Genomic DNA, 20,651 nt, shown 5'->3' with positions numbered 1-20,651 from the left:
TGCGAGTACTACCTTCAAGAGTTTTCAAGAGAACATGATATTAAAGTCTACTGAGACAATTAAAGTTCTTGGTCTCACAATTGACGTGGAGTTAAAATTTTCAAAACAAGTAAAATCAATCGTTCAAACTTTGCTCAGGGCGTTTAATAGATTTAGAAAAATACTGGCAGAAGATGTAAAACTACAAATAGTGAAGTCTATGGTAATGTCTGTCATTAATAATGCTTTGCCTGCATTTGGTTTCAGTCTGTCAATTGAACAAACTAATTTGATAAATCGTTTACAAAACAATGCTTTCAGATTTGTATATGATTTGAGAAAATTTGACCACATATCTTCCTTCAGAAAGCAAAGTGGGATGTTGCCTGTGCAGACGGAATGTTTGTTAGAGACTGTGGCTATTGTTCATAGGGTCACCAACACTAGCAGACCGACTTATCTGAAAGATAAGTTGAAAAGTAGGAGAGATGTGAGAGAGAGGAGCACAAGACAGGATGGCCTGCTGCACTTGCCTTACGTCCAGTTAGAATATGGTAAAAAGGGATTTTTTTTTGCTCCTCAGAAATACAACCAACTGCCAGTAAATGTAAAAAAACTTAGTTATAAAGCTTTTCGACTGAACTCCAAAAAATGTCTTTTGTAAATATAAGTTAAGGTAGGTATTGTTAGTTAATAAGTCATTTATTGTTATTGTAATATTTCTTTTGTATGTATTGACTTGAGTAGTTTTGAAAAACAGTATTGTTACTGAAAACCGCTTGAAAAAAAGACGTTTTATTATTATTATTATTATTATTATTTTCCACTATTTTTTGACATTTGCATTTTAAATAGGAATTCGCCACAAAAGACCCATGAAAAAACGGTAAGAACCAAACGATAATAATGGGTTAAAAATTATTACTAATTTTGTGATTTTATCCATAAATACGCCAACCACTTACCCAATAACGGTTGTTGTTGACTAGATAATGGAATGTATCACACTGCTTATACCGTTTATTAATTCAGCGATGCTTCCTAACGAGTTGGTGTTGAGTGGTCAAAATATTACAGTTTGAAACGGCACCATACCAAAAACGTAGAATATACAAATGTTAAAAACGAAAACACGATAACTTTTTTAAAAATAAGTAAAACATCCTAATTAAAACAAGGTTTTATTTCATTGTGACCCTTAGTTGGAATGTATTATTGATCAAATTAAAATATTACCTTATCCAACAACACTTGTTGGTATTACGACTAGTTTCGTTCCTTAGAACTTCATTAGCATGATCGGACCATGTGAACGGGGTTTTATGAGGGGTTTAAAAATTGAATAATTTTTTTTAAGAGCTTAAAAAACATATCATTTAGTATATCAAAGTATTTTTGTTCGGTTATTGGTAACGGAGAAAAATTTAAAAAATATTTTTAAATTTTAAATTCCCATGTTATTCTTATGGAGAATATTGTAAAATGTTGTAGTTTGCTTGTTTATGGATATATTTTGATCAAACTTGGCAAACTAATTTATTTTACACTAAGCTATTAATATTTGACTAAAAAACCCACTTTATTAGTTCCCTTGTAGCAGCAAACCTAGGTACTCATTAAACCTTATGTTATTTAAACATTTAATGAAAATAAATTCAGACAAATGGAAATTCGCTTAGTCAACAGGTTTGCTGCGGCGGGGGTATTATACTAAGCTATTCATATTTTACTAAAAAACACACTTTATTACCCTCACTTTAACAGCAAACCTAGGTACTTGCATTGACTTTATATCTCAACACGTGTAGACATATAAAGTCAATGGTACTTGTTAAACATAATGTTATTTAAATAGATATCAATAAAAGTCCAACACTGTTAAATGGAAATTTGCTTAGTCTGCAGGTTTATGTTGGTTGGGAGTATTATATTTTATAACGGGAATGAAATACAAACTTCCCACCTATTAAACCATTCTGTAAACCAACCTACGGAGATATAAACCTATTATTCAAACGAGTAACGAATTCAGAAATTCAGCTGAAAAAATAATCCTGAGTAACGAATTCAGAAATTCAGCTGAAAAATTAATCCTATGTCAAAATCGAATAGATTGACGTTCTACACAACTCATCGTTTCAATCCATCCAAGAACCTCGAAGTTGGATCTTGGGGATTTGTAGCAAACATTTCAAAAGTGGGGATTAAAAATCGTCGCGTTTATCATAAGGTCGTCAAAATAGTAGTCATACTTTGGTAAAACCACGGATAAGTAGATTTAATTGAAATCACGAACAATTTATGTAATATATGATTAAATATAAAAGGTCGTGAATATTGTTTACATGCAAATAGTAGGGATTGTGTACAATTATAAAAGATACCTTCATAAAATTTAAAATTCACTGAGATCTGTAAAAATTTGATGAATGCTATAAGTTAGGGTTGACTTTTTAAATTAGATTAGTAGTCAAATTATTAACTAAAAAATATATATTAAACTAACCCTATACATACTGTGCAATTTGTAAATTCAAAATACCCCCGCCGCAGCAAACCTGCCGTCTAAGCGAATTTCCATTTGGCCGAATTGATTTTCAATTGATCTATTTAAATAACATTAGGTTTAACGAGTACCTAGGTTTGCTGCTACAAGGAAACTAATAAAGTGGGTTTGTTAGTAAAATATTGATAGCTTAGTACAAAATAAATAAATTTGCCAAGTTTGATCAAAATATATCCATAAACAAGCAAACTACAACATTTGACAATATTCTCCATAAGAATAACATGGGAATTTTAAATTTACAATTTTTTAATTTTCTCCGTTACTAATAACCGAACAAAAATACTTTCATATACTAAATTATTTGTTTTTTTAAGCTCTTTAAAAGGGTCTAAAGGGAAATTGGAAAATTTTGTGTTTTGAGGGTCAAAAGTGAGAAAAACCAATTTTTACCCCATAAAACCCCCCATAAAACCCTGTTCCCATGGTCCGATCATGCTGGATCGCGAACTCATTCAAGTTTATCCCGCCTTACACCTTCAAACCAAATTTCATCAAAATCGGATAAAAATTACTCAAGTTATCATGTTCACGGACACATATATATATATATAAATCTATATATATATATATATATATATACCTATATATATATATATATATACATATATAAAAATTTGAACGAATGGTGTTTTTGGCCTCTGGGGACATTAAAATGAAAAAGTAAATCGGTCCCGGGCCTAAGTCTTACCATGAGACCTACGGTAATAGCTACTTCCCTATAGGGAAATTCGCTAACAATAGCCAATCGTAAAATATGAAATGGGGAACCTACTTATTGCATCATAACATAAGAACAAATTATTGTCATATAAATAAGCAAGCTATAAACAATGAATTTATAACACACTTTGTCTTGTTAAGATTTGATCGATGTCACACGTTAAGGTTTGGTTTAACATGCTAAATTAGGTTAGTACAAAAATTAACAATCAAAAAATATTAAAATAACCCAAAACCAAAATAAAACCCTAAAACTCACCTCACAAATCGTATTGGTTCCTCAGCCGCCGGTCGTCCTACATCGGTCGAAGATCGCCGAGCCCTTCAAAACCAAAGTCAAAATAAACAAAAGGTAAAAGAAAAACAAAAATCATAAATAACAAAACACAAAAACAAAGCAAAACATGAAACTAAGAAAAGAAAAACTAAAACCCATCACCCTAAAGAAAACGTATAACTTAGTATAATTCTTAGTTTTCGACAGTGATCGAATTAAAATTACTGTAAGACTATGAGCAAACAAAAAATAATCTAAACCGGTATGAAAATTATTGTTGTTTCAACAACCTATTACAAAAAAATACACTATTTGACGCTCAATATTTAGTTTCAAACAACAATAGTATATTTTTCATTACTAGGGCTATATTTCTCATCATATTGCACCATTAATTGATACCGTGTTACAAAACTAAAATAGTTTTCATTTAAAGATAACATCTCAAAAATACTTCTAATTTGTATTCAATTTAATTTGCTAATGGAAACAAGCAGCTGTTTAGTAATTTATCCAATCGTTCGTCTATTTCGATTGTGTTAGTGTATTATACTATCGATATGTCGAAATGTTGAAAATAAGATGCAATAACGCAAAAATTAACTACTGTACAGTCGATTATACAATCGACACATACTTTCCATAAATGCAATTTTATCGAAATTTCCAACTGAGTTGGCAACAGCTGATTTAGGAGAAACAGCGACTGTTGAAGCTTGTAATTACAATAAAATACAATACAACTCACTGCATTATTGTACAATTTTGCTTTCTGCAGTCGGTCGTAACAACAATAGTCATAAAATACAAGAGGGACAGATGGAATCTTCTATACAATGTCGTATGCATGGAGGAAAGACCGTAAACGTTGATGTAAGATGTTTGGAACGGTTTACGATACTTTATACGGACTATTTACGTGATGGCCCGTTTTACCTTCAGATTGTTCGGGTTTACATGTTCAGCAAGGTTAAATGTGATTTTATCGAGTTAATTTTATTAGATGAGTAACAGAAGTTGTGTATGTCAGAAGCAATAAGAGTCACGTATATTTGCACCACAACGAAATGAGAAATAGTTATTTGTGCAACTAGTGGGCAATTGCACTTTGCACTCGAGTTGCACATTATATTTTTCCTACAGTTACCATAAAACAAATTAATTGGTATAGAAACGTGACATATTTTTACACAGAAGTGAACTTTTAATATGACATTTAATGTGAAGTGACAAATACAACAGTACATCAGCTGACCAGCTGATTTACAGCCAGTGCTGCCAACGTATTTCGCGCGCATACGACGTTGCCTGCATTTACGCGCTCACTATTTCGTGCCTTCATGTTGCAAATCTGGAGTGAGACAAAGTAATTAGAGTGTGACAATGTTAACATTGTCTCACTGATGAGCGAATTGGCCACTTTGCTTTCTCAAATCAGTAAGAGAACATGTACATTGTTAGGTAACTGTAGGAAAAAATAAAATCAATTACAGCAGAAAAAAAATTAAAGCCTATTGGCAAAATAGGAGTTTAAAGGTTTATACATCCAACTGTTCTTGCGAAAAGTAGTTTAAACAGTTAAAGTCTAATGAAATAAAGTTGAACCCCTTATTCTATTCAATGATCATTACCAAAATGGATCGCTATCGAAACATAGTTTTACACATTTTTGGCGTATAAACATGAGTTTATTTTTTATCTCCCACCTTCACATCCTAGGATGTTAGGTTCTAGCCCAAAACTGTTTTACACATTACTTCAGGCAAGTCCTAGATGGTTGTGGCATTATCACATACAAAATACATTGGTGATTGGCAAGATTTGAACCCGGGACTTTTGGTGTAAGTGAGTCGACTACCGTTGTAAGATTCTTGTATTGTATGCGTGTAATTACACCAACGTGTACAACCCTAATCAAGAATTTATCTACGTAATTTAAAAAGCAATTGAATTAATTCCCGTCGTAAAATCATTTATTACTTATCCTTATATATAATACGTGAAGGCGATTTCTACAAAACACTACTCCTCCGTTAATAATGGACGGATTTTTACAAACGACGTGTCAAAATAAAGTATTTTTTGTGTAGACGCCCCCTTTCACTAATTCCAATAATAAAAACCCTCGGGCTTTGCCCCACAGGCCATCAAAGTTGGAGTTTTTCCCATAATATTAACATGGGGGAATCTAAATATTTAATTGGAAACTTTGTCCCCACTAATTTGAGAGAACGGCTGGGCGTAGAAACTTGGTAGAGGTGTCCAAAGAAAGGTCTTGGTCTGTAGATGAGTTATCAAAATAAAAACTAAGCAAAATCCCTTAGGACTCTGCCCCAGAAGCCATTGAAGATCACTCCACAGAGTTGTTTACATTTTGGCCATGTGAATAATATTTTTTAATGAAACAGCTGTTCATTTTTAAATTGTATTTCAAACAACACACATTTATTGGGGGTTACTGAATTCTACCAAATAAGTATTTGCAATGTTATTTTCTGATTTTAAAATTGATTTTCTTCTTTATCATGTCATGTTTTGCAATATAACGTTCCATTACGAAATCAGTGGAAAATCCTTTAATCACAGCAATTTTTAAATTACTGTATTTCATATTGAACTTATATCTTATAATCTATTGTACGGGTTGGTGTCTGCCTTTTTCACCACTATTTCCTAAATTTTATCATATTATTCTACACATATCAAATATTCATGTAGAAATATCTGCTCTTATCGTGTCTAATACAATCCAAACATAGAAACCTTGCCAAAAATGGTACGCATCTTGACAAATTATTTGCACCTGCCTATATTACGGACTTTGGCGCACTGGTTTGGCAGGCCTAACATTATTGAAAATAACACGACATTTTGACTGTAAAATATGGTACAAAGAGAAAATACCATTTAAGCAGCTCCTGTCATGACAGAAAGGTCATTATCCTTTTAAACTAGATCACATAATCCTTTATAAGATACGTTGATTAACAATATGTAAACGTCAATATATACGTATCAGCCAATTTACAGTATTTTTGATTTTTGGAAATGTTCCATTGCTATGTCATTTGCATTATTTGTTGCCAATGAAGCCGCAAGACCATATGAACGAGGAGGCCCCTAACAGTTCAAGAAAAAGAGCCAACTTCACTTCAAGTATTCCACTACACCTAACATTCCGTAGAGAGATTATATTGAAAACTTTATGTTATTGATAAGGCCGAGGCCGAGACAACTAACTGACATCCCCCATGTCAAGGAATTCCAGCTTTAACAGTAACCCCACAATCAGTTTCTCAAAACTATGCTAGAGGGTTCATTCATTGGCACAGAAGTACGATATGAACAGACGCGATGTGACGAAGGAAAAATCAAACTTACACTGTAACGGATATACCTAAAATATGTCTTCCCTTTGAAGTTAGAATATGTCTTCCCAAAAAAATATTTTATTTAAAAAAAATCATATTACTCTGATGAAATCACGGAAGTGTTTAACTACAAAAGATCCACCAATACGATTTTAATACTATTTAAAGTTTTTTCCAAAGGAAGAGATACCATAACATAATAATTATAACTCCGATGACGTACGGTATGGGGAATATTTTATTCATTGAATGATCAACCAAATTTGGCAACTAACTCAATTAATATCATTATTGTTTTTACACCTATTACTCTTTAAACAATGCTAAATGCTCAAAATATGTATATTTCACCCAATTTATCGCAGTTAAATGAATTAACGTAAGCCCTGAAAGTAACCGTCGAATTCGACGGGTTTCACCTAGTTGTTAAATATTCTCGGTAGCCTGTTAACCATTTTGTTAGGTATCTCTAAAACATGTTTTCTATTGCAATAAACGAATCTCTCTTAATTGGTGACTGTAAAACTAGCATGGTACTGTTGAATTAGATTCCAGAATACAATACAAGCATTTATGAATAAATATATTGCAGCATTTCGAGTCAAAATAGTATTTTAAATTGGTTAAAAACACACAATAAATAATAGACACCAATACGCGGGCTGTATTATCCAGACATAACCGTATACTGTAAATTAACGTTCATCATGTGATCCATAAAGATGACAAATGTTTGAGGAGGTATTTTTTTAAATTATAACAGAAACGTTGTGTATCATAAAAATAAACAAACGACGTCAATGGCCCAAATCAGCTGATTTGCACGATTTCACAGTTCCATAACGCAAAGTAATTTGTAACATGTTTAATTTCAGGGCAGTGTTTATGTTTCAGTTTGTTTATGTTTATGATCCATACAGTTTCTGTTCTAATACCCGAGATTATCTAGTACGTGACAGCAGAGTGTACTTCTAGTCTAGGATTACACAAGATTACGCACGTACATAGGCAATGGGAGAACGCAGCATGGCTTGTTGTTTACTGTATGTAGCCCTACAATCCCAGTTTCTTCTATTGGAAAAATATTACCAAGAGTATTATATACTTCGATTTATTAATTACTTTAAATATTTCAACTGGACTTGTAATCGTAGAATAAAATCTTAGGCTAACCATTATATGATTAATTCTTTATGTATTTTAATGATTAATTGTGTTTAATATTATACGATGGTTTTATGTTTGTGACGTTTAGTGCGTCAAAGTAGACTACATGTTTTTAGCGAATTTCCCATATAGTGAATGATATCACCGTAAGTGGCACGGTAATACCTAGGCCTGGGGCCGATTTACTTTCTCATTTTGATATCCCCATAGGCCAAAAAAATCATTCGTAATAAACCAAATTTTTATATATGTTTTATATATCTGTTTTATATATACGTCCGTGAACTTGAGTAATCTTTGTCCAATTTTGAAAAAAAAATTGGTTTAAAGGTGTAAGGCGGGGTAAACTTGAATGAGTTCACTAACCAGCATAATCGGACCATGTGAACGGGGTTTTCCGGGGGGTTTTATGGGAGTAAACATGGGTTTTATCATTTTTGACACTCAAAACACAAAATTTCCCAATCTCTCTCTAGACCTTTTCAAAGAGCTTAAAAAACAAATAATTTAGTATATCAAAGTGTTTTTGTACAGTTATTGGTGCGGAGGAAAATTCTAAAAAATTTAAATTTCCAAATTCCCGTGTTATTCTTATGGAGAATATTGAAAATATTGTAGTTTGCTTGTTAATGGATATAGTTTGACCAAACTTGGCAAATTTATTTATTTCATACTAAGCTATTAATGTTTTACTAAAACACACTTGATTAGTTTCCTTGTAGCAGCAAAACTAGGTACTCGTTAAACCTAATGTTATTGAAAGAAAATTTAATTTAAAATCAATTCAGAAAAATGGAAATTCGCTCAGTCGGCAGTTTTGTTGCGGCGGGGGTATTTCCTTTCAGGGTAGATTTTATGAGAGGTGCTTTAACGGTGAAAGTACCAGAGGAAAAGCAATAGTCTAGAAATGTATTAATTTTACTTGGTTGAAATAGTTTTAAAATGATTTGATATCCAAAAACAAATAATATACAAACATTGCCCTAAGAAAATACCGTGTGGAACTATAATTAAATTGTCTTCTACTGATTTCTAAGGATGATAAACATTCAGAATACACCCAACCTCTGATTTTATTGATGGAAAATAAACTAGGTGTTTTCAAAATTTGTTTAGGATTTTTTGATTTGAGTTAAAAGCTTAACTGAAATCAAACATACGAACGACCGGTATTCACCGTGGATGTACGAAATATCTGACCCAGATGGGAAAGTTATTTCCATCAAAGTCAGGTCCCCTGAAAGGTACGCCATTGTTACGGCAAATGCGACAATATTTGCCGACAAACAGTTTTAGCGTTAGTGGTTGGACTCTTTACATCCACCTCCCTGACTTTTACTGACTACATTATCCCCCCCCCCACGCTCTATCTAATGTTTGACCCCTTGAGGAAATATCGTGAACTATGTTTTCCGTGTAGTGAATAGACGAATTTGAACCTTTTGGGTTAGGAAAATTGCTGTTGTGTCAATAAAGAAAAGTTGAAAAATAAAGAAACCTTTTGGAGAAAATTAATATTGAGTCAAAAGAAGACTAAGTATTTCTGACGTAATTGAAATAGATCCTGTCAAAATGAAACGTTTCCTACAGATAATACATTTTTGTTTAAAATTAAAGGTATTATTTTTCAATTTGCTTTTTTTAATAGTGACATGATATAAGAGGAAATACGATTTTGGCGATTATTTAATTAACTTTACCAAAAACAATTACTTTTTAACTTATAACAATACTGATAATTTAAAACACTCGTTTTTTATAATTTGGTTTGAATAAAGTTATTGTGAAAAAACCCAACGATTTAATTAAAATAATCGTTTTGCAGTTTTGAATCCCATAAAAAGGCAAAATCGAGGCCTAAAGTAGATTTTTTTAAACTTGTCCTTAAAATAAATATCATAGCTAGAGCATGCTACTTAGTTATTTGGAACACAGTAGTTTAATACAGTAAAAATTGAGTTTTTGACGCATTTTTTGTGACATACACAACCGGTATAATAAAATTAGATAGAGTTAAGACATAGAATTCTTATAAAAATAACTGATTTGTCAAACTTAATTTAGTAGGTTTAACCGACGTTGGCATTTTTACAGGTTTTTCTATTGGATTAGATTATACCCTGGCAATTGTTTTATATAACCACGATATTTTGTTACATATCAACAATAACTGATACCCCAATGATTAGTTGCACCTTCATAATCGAATCACCTTCAAGACTAAGGCTAGCTGAACACCATAACCTCTCGGGTATTAAAAAAATTATGAGTAATTTGATTGACATCAGTCTTTCACAAAAGGCTAATAATAAATAAATAAACTAGTACACAAAAATAATTACAAAATTAAATTTAGTATTTATTTATCATTGTGAGTCTTGTAAATTTTCACCCCACCAGGATACTATCACACCAATATATACACGGACACCCTGATATATATAAACCCCCCCTCTTCCCCATCTGTTGTACGTGTTATCTAATGGCTTAACACTCCACCTAACATACGCCCACTGTAACAATACGCTAACTTCTGAGAGTTTACAGCTGATTTCACCCTACGGAACAGCTGTTGGCAAATTTATGTGCATCCTTAAACCATCTGGTTTATCTTTGCTGTAACGTACGATAGAATTAGATTAGATCTATACCACGTCGAAGCATCATTCGTAAATTAAGGCGAAGATAAGTGTCAAATGAATGATAACTTTGGTAGTAGTAGATCAGTGGTTTAGTAGAAAGTTTCATTTATTAAAAGCTCATCAATCCTAAACAGCTTGGTCGGGATTCGAACCACCCAAAAGCTACATTGGGCGACATTGGTTGGGAAATGTAAAAATGTTGATTGGGTAGGATAATTAATTAGTCTGAGATCGACTAGGCAAAGGTTTTTTAAGCATCACTCATGGCAATCTTAATTCATTGCTGTTCTGTACGAAAAATCATCCAAACAAATAATAAACTCTTCAAAATATTTATTTTTATTTTTAACGAATATTTGGTAAGGATATTTTCTCCTTTCGTTTTTTGTCGTTGTGGTACACAAAAGATGATTCAGATTAAAATAAGTTGTCATTATGGGGGTTGGTTATAAGGTTGGCGTATTAGACCGACATCAGTAATTGATATTAGTCCACTTTCTTGGTGGTTCAATTAAACCTAGTCAATTTTAGTGAATTTATTATATATCTATTAGCTGTTATGCTATTATTACCGTGGTCGATACGACTAGAGCATTTTTGATCCGATTTTGATGAAATTTTTCAAGAATGTGTAGAGGACAAACTTTAATGAGTTCGCAAACCAGCAAAATCGGGAGGGGAAAATATATTACGGCCGGGATTTCGAATTGATTTAAAAAAATTGATTTTACAAATTTTTACTCTTAAAACGTGAAAATGCTTAATTTATTATTACAATCTTCGTTTAGAGCTAAAGACACAAATAATTTATACATTGAAGCCTTATTGTAGGATTAAATGGTTATACAGGAAACTCAAAAACCTTTAAATTTAAAATCTTAATTAAGTAAATGTAAATTTACTTGGTCTGCAGGTTTGCTGCACCGGGGGTATTCATTATAAATATGGCTACAACCATGCGCGTATATTGTTTAGGCGATGGTAGCCTTTTAGATCGATTAATCTCAAGTCTTAACACAGATACACGTTGTTTTTAACATTATTTGTGTATATTAGTACATTTTGAATCTAGCGAATTAACACATGTATGAAGCAAAACTGCTGCAACTATTCCTGCAAAAATAATCCTCGATAATTCATTGTAAACAGTTTAATAAATCCAATACCATACGAAGGTTAATTATAGGATTGTATACATAATATTTCAACTAGATTTATGTTTAATGAGAGTAAATTGTCAGTAGTTTTGCAAGAGACATTTCAACGTTCCGCACCATCCATAAACATGAAGCTTACGTTGAGCTTAGAAGAAGAAGAAGAAGAATGTGCATCAACTGGGATGACGTCACTGCTTTATGAAGATATAAAGTTGCCAAGTGAAATAAGTTTAGAATAGGAATACAAGGAATACGTGCTTGAAAAGTTTTTTTTTTATAATTTAGATTGTGAATGCTGGAAATTAAAGACGCTGCTATTAATAATAGGGCTCGTAGTATGATTTAATTGGTTAATAATCAGTATGTTTGTAAATCAGCAATTATTCTGACGGATCATAGGTTAGAGACTGTATTATTGTACGATTTTACTGTATATTTGGATAACCATACTATACAGAATATTTTAAACTCCCAATGCATCACAGTTATTTAAATTTAACCGCTTGAATGAATTTACTAGGTCTTTGGTTTTTTGGAATAGTTAAAATATTGTTTATTTTTATGATTTTGTAAATTGTACGTATATCTAATTTTATTTATTATAAACCGTTTATTAGGTTTTGCATTATAAGTTCTTTTTACTTCAAATCTTGTTGTAGATTTTTTTGTATCTTATAGGACAGTTCAGATTTAAAGTTAAACTAGTAATTCCAATTAATCAGAGCATCTTCACAGACTAACATGCAGGCGGGAAAGAGAATAACGATTTTATTTTATCTTGTTGATTTAGAAATGGTTTGTTCTCACATAACACTATTTCTAATCTGCAACTAATTTTGAGAAGTAGAACCATTTTGTTTATATTTTCCACAACACAACACACTCACTCAAGAAAATCAGATATTTAATCAAAATTTACTTTTAATTTAAATTAATGCCACTTAGAAAAATACAAGCTTATGGACTACCACCATAAACCACAGTTAAAAACCATTAGGCCTACATACAAATTTCACCGCGCATACATACACATAAACAAATGACGTTGTTGGCCGGAATCCTATACTAATAGCATTGAACATATGTTTTGGCAGTTGCATTTAAGCAATGTTAAATAATGTTTATTTTCGGGCCAAAAACGTCATTTGTTTATGTTTATGATCCATACCGGTATTTTTCTAGTATTCGTGATACATACTGAACAAAAACGTTTTTCGATATTAAGATTTACAGTAAGTAATCCCGTTTATCCATTTTTATCCCTCAAGACATCCTAAAAAATCCCACATCGGGATAAAAATACACCAGCACGTGCAGCGGCGGGTACTGTAGTCCCTCGTCCTAGTTCACCTCCTCGCCACAGATGGCTCTGTAGGTCATATGAAGGTTGCCTTGATATTGTATGGACCTGTTGTTATAAATTAGGCTGCAATTCGACCGTTAGGTCAAAAATTAGGGTAGTTTTAAGGAATACAGCCCCACGACATTGGCCATTGACTTTGGATCATCTCATGGCGTGTGGTGACAATAAGTAATACATTTTAATGACATATTGGTAGTAAAGAACCATAGACAAATTAATTTAAATCTTTAGTCTATGATAATATGTTTGTACACCTTGATTGCAACCCAAATTACAATTACCGGAAATTACTAACGATAAAACAGGCTCATCTGTTGGTATCCTTGTTTCCTATACTTCATTCTCGATCAGATGATATGCATTATTTTTCCTCAAACATTTCAGAGTTGTGTTTTCGCAAGTTAAAATATAGTATTGTTTAATCAAATGTCTACTCATAATTGTTAGGTACTAAAACCACACCTAGAAACTTTCAAAAATTTCTTTTCCTACAGTTACCTAACAATGTACATGTTCTCTCACTGATTTGAGAAAGCAAAGTGGCCAATTCGCTCATCAGTGAGACAATGTTAACATTGTCTCACTCTAATTACTTTGTCTCACTCCAGATTTGCAACTTGAAGGCACGAAATAGTGAGCGCGTAACATGCAGTCAACGTCGTATGCGCGCGAAATACGTTGGCAGCACTGGCTGTAAATCAGCTGGTCAGCTGTTGTACTGTTGTATTTGTCACTTCGCATTAAATGTTATGTTAAAAGTTCACTTCTGTGTAAAAATAGGTTATGTTTCTTCACCAATTTATTTGTTTTATGGTAACTGTAGGAAAAGTATAATGTGCAACTCGAGTTCAAAGTACAATTGCCTCACTCGAGAAACCATTCGTGAGTAAGGATTTCTCTCGAGTGAGTCAATTGCTCACTTTTCTCACTAGTTGCACAAATAACTATAACATAAAACTCATGATTTACTTTTAACGCATTCTTCTACATACGACACATACTCTTTTCAGTTAAATTTAATCTATATTAACTCGGGTGATAAAGTAAATAGAACGGACCAAAACCTAGTTAAAATTATGTTCAGATCCGGAAAAGGAAGCAGATAAGAGTACGAAGAGATGTTTGTTGTCACTGTAAAGGAGTACACAAAAAGAATGCTCGATTTCAATAAACTTAATCAGAAGTTATACTGTACTTTGACAAGCTAATCATGAAACTACATCTCCTTTGATATGATGTTGACAGAATACATACATGATGGTCTTGGTACCAACAGCCTTGAGGTAGCATATAGCTACTGCTAATACAATATCAGTATGAAATATTTGCTATGCAACTATTTACACTGATTATCAATTTGTTGTAGATTATGATACATTACATTATAAAGTGCCCATTAAATTATATTCTCTATTGTACTCCTTTATGTTCGAAAGAGTATTACAGCGCTGGATGAAAACGGTATGATAGTTTTTTACAGTTATTTATTGATTTGGAGAGGAAAAGACATTGAGATACTGTAAAAAGTATAGACACGAGTTTTAAATGGACCGAGCTCCAGTTAAGCTTTTAGTTATAAAATAATTTAATTACGTGAAAAGGGTTGGAAAACATTTGTTCCATAACTTCAAAAATGGTGTTTATAAAAACCCGTAAAGTATAAAAGTATGGAATTCAAGGGGAAATAGTATTTTGTGTACGTTTGTACCTATGCCAATGTACTTTATGTTCTAGAAATGTTACATGTAATATTTTGATGATAAATTATTAAGAATTTTACCAACACATATCGGGCTTATTTTTTTTTATAAATTGATATTGTTTCCAAATTGCTATAGGCTTATAATAAAAAAATGCAAAATGACAAATCAAAGTTCTTAGCTTATGGACGTTAAAAAAATCACACAAAGTTAATTGCGTCTTAAAGCGTGATTACTGTATTGGTCTGAATAAAAACATGTTTGTTTGTAACTTTTTTATCATGGAAAACAAATAAATTTTCGTCGATAATAAAGTTAAAATGGAAGAGTGGTGTGTTGTTAGTAAACAGGCATTGTCATTTATTGCATATATTTATGTTTTGCCTTAAATAATATTATATGAGTTTTAATTCGACACAGTATATTTTTAGGATAGCTTTAAATAAAAAAATTTCTTTGACTGAAATTATAAATACCCCTAAAATTAAAATGAAGAAAGAAGGCCATTTAAAGGTTTTATAAATTACTACACATACGTATTCTTTAGAAATTATCAAATATAGAACGTAAACCATTTCTTATCTTTCACAAACAACAAAACATTACTATTTTAATTTAATTTAAAAACAAGAATTTTAATTTTAGTATTTGTTTTGGTAGAACATTTTATAATCTTACTATTAATAAAAACCCTTAGTGCGAAATCAATATCTATGCTAACAACCACAACATATTTAAATAAGATAAAAGCTGATATGTCATTTCTGAAAACATACTAGAAATCCATTTGCCGGTTTGATTGACATTTGAAAATAGAACATCGAGTTTTGATGACCAATACACATATGTTCCGATCAAACGCTTCATTCCACTTTCAGCGTTTGAAACGGAAATGAAATTTCAGTTCAGCTTCATATGTTTGAGCGTCAATCTTACTAATATTATAAATCTGAAAGTTTGTGAGTTTGTGTGTGTGTTTGCGTGTGTGTGTGTTGCTCAATCACGCATAACCTACTGGACGGATTGGGCTGAAATTTGGCATGATGATAGCTCACATTCCCGATTAACACTAAAGCATATTATTATCCCAAAAATCTTTTCGAGCTCCGCCCCAGTGGCTCTGTAGTTCCCCATGTTAACCTTATGGTTTTTCATATTTAAAAGGAATTAATGAATCTTAACAGCTGTTTCAATTAAACAAGTTGGTTCTGTTCTATGATGTTCAATAGCATAAAAGTTACAAGGATTACCAACAGGGTGCAGCACTATTATTTTTTTTTAATTTATGACAACAGCTAATTTCCAACCAAAAGGTGAGTGAGCGTAGCGAACGAACTTCAACCTGGAGGCGAGTTAGCAAAGCGAACGAGCTAACCTGAAGGTAAGTGAGCGCAGCGAACGAACTTCAACCAGGACGTGAATGAGCCATGCGAATACTTATGAAGTTAAACGGGGCAAAGCCCGCGGGTACAGCTAGTAAATGAATAAATTAAGATGCTTTAAATTGAAATAAAATAGTCTAGGCCATCGACTTGAGATAAACTAAGTAGAAAATAATGTTAACTCAATCCTAGGGCAGCCTTTATGCAGCCAGCGAACACTGTAAAATGTGTCAATTTTTATTTGTGAAAAAGGCGCTGTCAATGTTTCTAGAATCAATTTTCCTCCTGATTTCCCACTTACGTGGTAACGTTGCAGAATAGATTTTCCAATTTTCCTATTTTCAGCACATTGTACAGGGTAAATAGGTAGGAAAACAAAGTTTCATATTGTGAGAGTTTATTTATACATAAACTGTTTTTGATTTATGCTTTCATTAAACAATTTCCGCACTGATTAATCTATATATATATATAATCCAATGTATGTATGTATGTTTGTTTATTTGTTTGTTTGTCCTTTATGGACTCGGAAACCGCTCGACAGATTGTAATGAAACTTTCAGGCATTATTAAGCATAATTCAAGGATGGTCTGTGTGAAGTTTGGTGCAGTTCAGTCAAAACGGCTCCGCCCCAGTGGCTCTGGAGTTTCCCATGTTAACCTTATAAGTACTCATATTTAAATGGAATTAAAGAATCTTAACAGCTGGTTCAATTAATCAATTTGATTCTGTGATGATCATTAGCATTAAAAAGTTATTATATTTTTTTTATTCATGACAACAGCTAATTTGCAACCAAAAGGTAATGAGCGTAGCGAACGAGCTAACTTGAAGGCAAGTGAGTGCAGCGAACGACCTCTCACCCAAAGGTGAGTGAGCGTAGCGAACGAACTTCAACCAGGATGTGATTGAGCCATACGAAGGAGCTCATCTTGAAAATGAACGAGCATTGACATAAAACCACATTAGGACAGGACGACGTCTGTCGGGCCAGCTAGTTTAAAATAAAATATTCAGATGCATAATGACATGTTTACAGCTATAATCACATTAGGTTCTATTACGAATGTCGTTTACAAACAAGAGTCTAATTATATGTTTAACGTATTCAATTTAGAGTTACGTTCTATTCAGTTATGCATACAAGATATATTAGTAAGTGCTTATAAATATTTTCAATTTTTTTTTCAACCCTCGAACAACTCAAATTAACCTTTGAAAAGGAAAAACAACACTTATATAACACCTCACTTAAGTCGCTACAGTACAAACGTTGTTTTAGTATAAAACAAGATGAATGAATAAACTCAATGCAACGTAAGAGGTATGTCGGAAGAGGTATAGCCTATGTAAATTTACCGACAAATTTCCCTTATGTATAACTATGCAAATGAGTGTGATAAAGTAATTGGATTTACCATCAGGATACATAATGACGGTATGATTAATTTGTTAAAAATCCTTAAATCGGATTTATGTCTCTTTCTCTACATAGTCGCTGAGGATCTACTTTTTAATTCCATTTTCAATTCCAAAATGATTCCAAAAGTGTCGTAGTGTTTGTCGGGCTTACCCCAACTCCGCGCGGTGGTCAGAAATCTGTCAAATCTGACTGCCCAACTCCGCGCAGTGGTCACTTCGGGTCCCTCGCGGCACATGCCCAACTCCGCGCAGTGGTCAATTTTGGCTCTCACAGCCCTGACGAATGAGAGTTTGCGCTCTAAGTTTGAAATTATGATATATTTTCATAATTTATAAGAAAGGGAAAGTAAAAAGGTATATGCCTACCCAAAACAGGAGACAAAGCTTAAAAACCACTAACATAAGAAGTTTTAAACAGCCCGTGAGAAAGAGTAACTGTAAATTTATATGTTCCAAAGTCTACAATACTCTATCATTCATACTAGCACTGGGTTTATGAGCTTGCTGATAAACTTGAGTACCAAACTCAAAAATGTTAGTCTTGTAAACAACCACAGATTGCTTCAACAAATTGGCTGTAATCTCTGTTTCATAAAACTGTTAGCTATATTCCTCAAATTGGGGAAAAAATTGGCTGAAATTGGTTTACGAGCATATTTCTTTTATTTACATCTTATTAAAATTGGCGAATTTTACGTCTATGAAGAGGGTTTTCATTGAATCCAGACCCAGACCAATGTTTTAGCGAATTTCCCATATATAGGGAATAAGCTATTACCGTAGGTCTCTTGGTAAGACCTGGACTCACTGATTAAATTTTTCGTTTTTATTTCCCAAAGGCCGAAAACACCATCCGTTCAAATTCATATATATATATATATATACCGGTATATATATTTTATGTGTATATATGTAAGTCTGTTTCTGTTAGCACGATAACTCGAGCAAAATGATCTGATTTTGATTCAATTTGGTGTGAACGTGTAAACCGTTTATTCGAACGAGTTCACAAACCAGCACGATTGAACCATGTGAACGGGGGCTTATGTATATATTATGAAAGTATAACGTTTTGAAATTTCTTTTGAAACCACTTTGTTACTGAATTATACAACATGCTTATTGTTTTTAAGCTTACAAACAAATAATTCAGTATATCGAAGCGTAAAAGCACCATAATAGTTACAGAAAAAATGCCAAAGAATTCTTATTTTTTAAATTCTCATGTTATTCTTATGGAGAATAAGTAAACTGTTGTAAATTCCTGTAAAAGGAACATATTTTGATTAAATTGTCAAATGCATTTATTTTACACTTAACTATTGACATTTTACACTTTTTACCCTGTCTCAAACACTTTTTGATGGGTCTGTAATTGACGGGTAACCTTATTATATTACAAGTGGCCACCGCGCGGAGTTGGAATTGGCCCTAAAAGTGACCACCGCGCGGAGTTGGGCTGAACCCTTTGGGGGCCATAAAACTTTTCCTTGGATTAAATTTGACCACTGCGCGGAGTTGGGCAATCCCCTGTTTGTCACCACAGTATATCAACCTTGGCCACAGTGCAGATTTGCCGCCCCACAGACCTCAGGGTCGCCGAGGACGGCTATTGCAACTTTCGGGGCTTCCTCAAGGCGGCTTGATAGCTCCAGTTTTTTTTTATTTCCGCTTCCTCACACTTACGTAACTGGATGACCACGTGGGAGGAATAAAAACAACTGAAATACTTAATTGTACCGAAATATGAACATGAAAGAAATTAAGCATGTATTTCTCGTGCCAACGTTATTATTTTTTCACATTTAGAAGAGGATAAAAGAGACTAACAGTGAAGAAACTTAAAAAAAGTTGATGTGAAAAATGTTGAGAAACATTAAATGGACGTAAAATTTATTAGCCTCGTTCTTCAACACATAAAATTTTCGTTTCGGCTGAGAAACCTTTTTTGCAGATTTTATGACAAAACTAAAAGTATACTCCGAAACAACCGTCAAGCAACTTTCTCACAGGTAAAAAAAAACACTGGCGATTGAGTGGGTGTTAACCAGGGACCTCAAAACAAAAATCCTGTGCTATAACCCCTCCCTAGCCCAGCTGAGTTCCCTTATTTACATTATTTCACAAGAAGAATGGAATATTACAAAACTCTATCTGAAGAAACATTGACAAACAGGTAATTTAGCGTTGTGACATCTATGATTGTAGTATTCAAAGGGGAAGGGAAACGGAATCAAAATTGCTGACCCTAAACACATGACGTTAGTCTGACTTGTAAAATGAATATTGTAATTCAATCTTTCGGATGCCTGATAGTTACCGTTGTATTTTAGTCGTAGTGATTAACAATTACTAAGCATGGTTCAAAATTAAATAAACTAAACGTTTAAACACACTTTAATGCTCTTGGTCGTAACTGTGCTACCAAATGGGGGCGTTTTGGTCTAGTGGTAGAGCGTGGGACTTCGGTTCAAATCCTTCCAATCACCGATTTTATCGCAGCAATGCCACAACCTCAAGATGTAGCCTGATGTAACGTGGCAAACAATTCCGGGCTAGAACCTAGCTAAAGAAAATTCTGCCACAATAACATAAATAAATGTATGGAAAACATTGACAGGGAATGCCTGCTTCTGCACACCAATGTATTTGAAGTTGTATCCATACAAATGAGCTGCAATCTCATTTCGAGTTGCATTTTTGCATTTTACTCACGTTTCTTTTATTATGCAGTTCTAAGTTGTTTTGTTCTATGTTTTATTCAATTTACTTTCTACACTCACACAGTAAAATCAACAAGTGAAACAATGGGAAGTATTAAATGTGAGAAAAAATGTGTTGATAAATGTACTAATATAAATACAATAAAATATCATACGTTTACATATGAAGAAGAAGAAC

The 20,651-nt window shown here is 32.9% G+C and overlaps 1 protein-coding gene across 3 annotated transcripts in view; it reads right to left on the bottom strand.

The window, feature by feature from the left end:
- Nucleotides 1-20,651, bottom strand: part of LOC128993297 (TLD domain-containing protein 2-like) — a 456,668-nt gene that overhangs the window by 178,890 nt on the left and 257,127 nt on the right. For 2 of the 3 annotated variants that reach the window (XM_054417091.1, XM_054417095.1), the window contains exon 2: nucleotides 3,528-3,590. The exons of the other annotated variant lie outside the window; for it this stretch is intronic. In XM_054417091.1, coding sequence (XP_054273066.1) covers nucleotides 3,528-3,590 — 63 coding nt within the window. The remainder of the gene's footprint in view (nucleotides 1-3,527; nucleotides 3,591-20,651) is intronic. 3 annotated transcript variants of the gene reach the window in all.

The sequence above is a fragment of the Macrosteles quadrilineatus genome, unplaced genomic scaffold, assembly GCF_028750875.1.
Source record: "Macrosteles quadrilineatus isolate MER2022 unplaced genomic scaffold, UCM_ALF_1.0 Scaffold_4__1_contigs__length_99947679, whole genome shotgun sequence".
In the NCBI taxonomy this organism is placed as follows: domain Eukaryota; kingdom Metazoa; phylum Arthropoda; class Insecta; order Hemiptera; family Cicadellidae; genus Macrosteles; species Macrosteles quadrilineatus.
The sequence above is the reverse complement of the archived record's forward strand: the minus strand, read 5'-3'. Positions and strand labels throughout refer to the sequence as shown.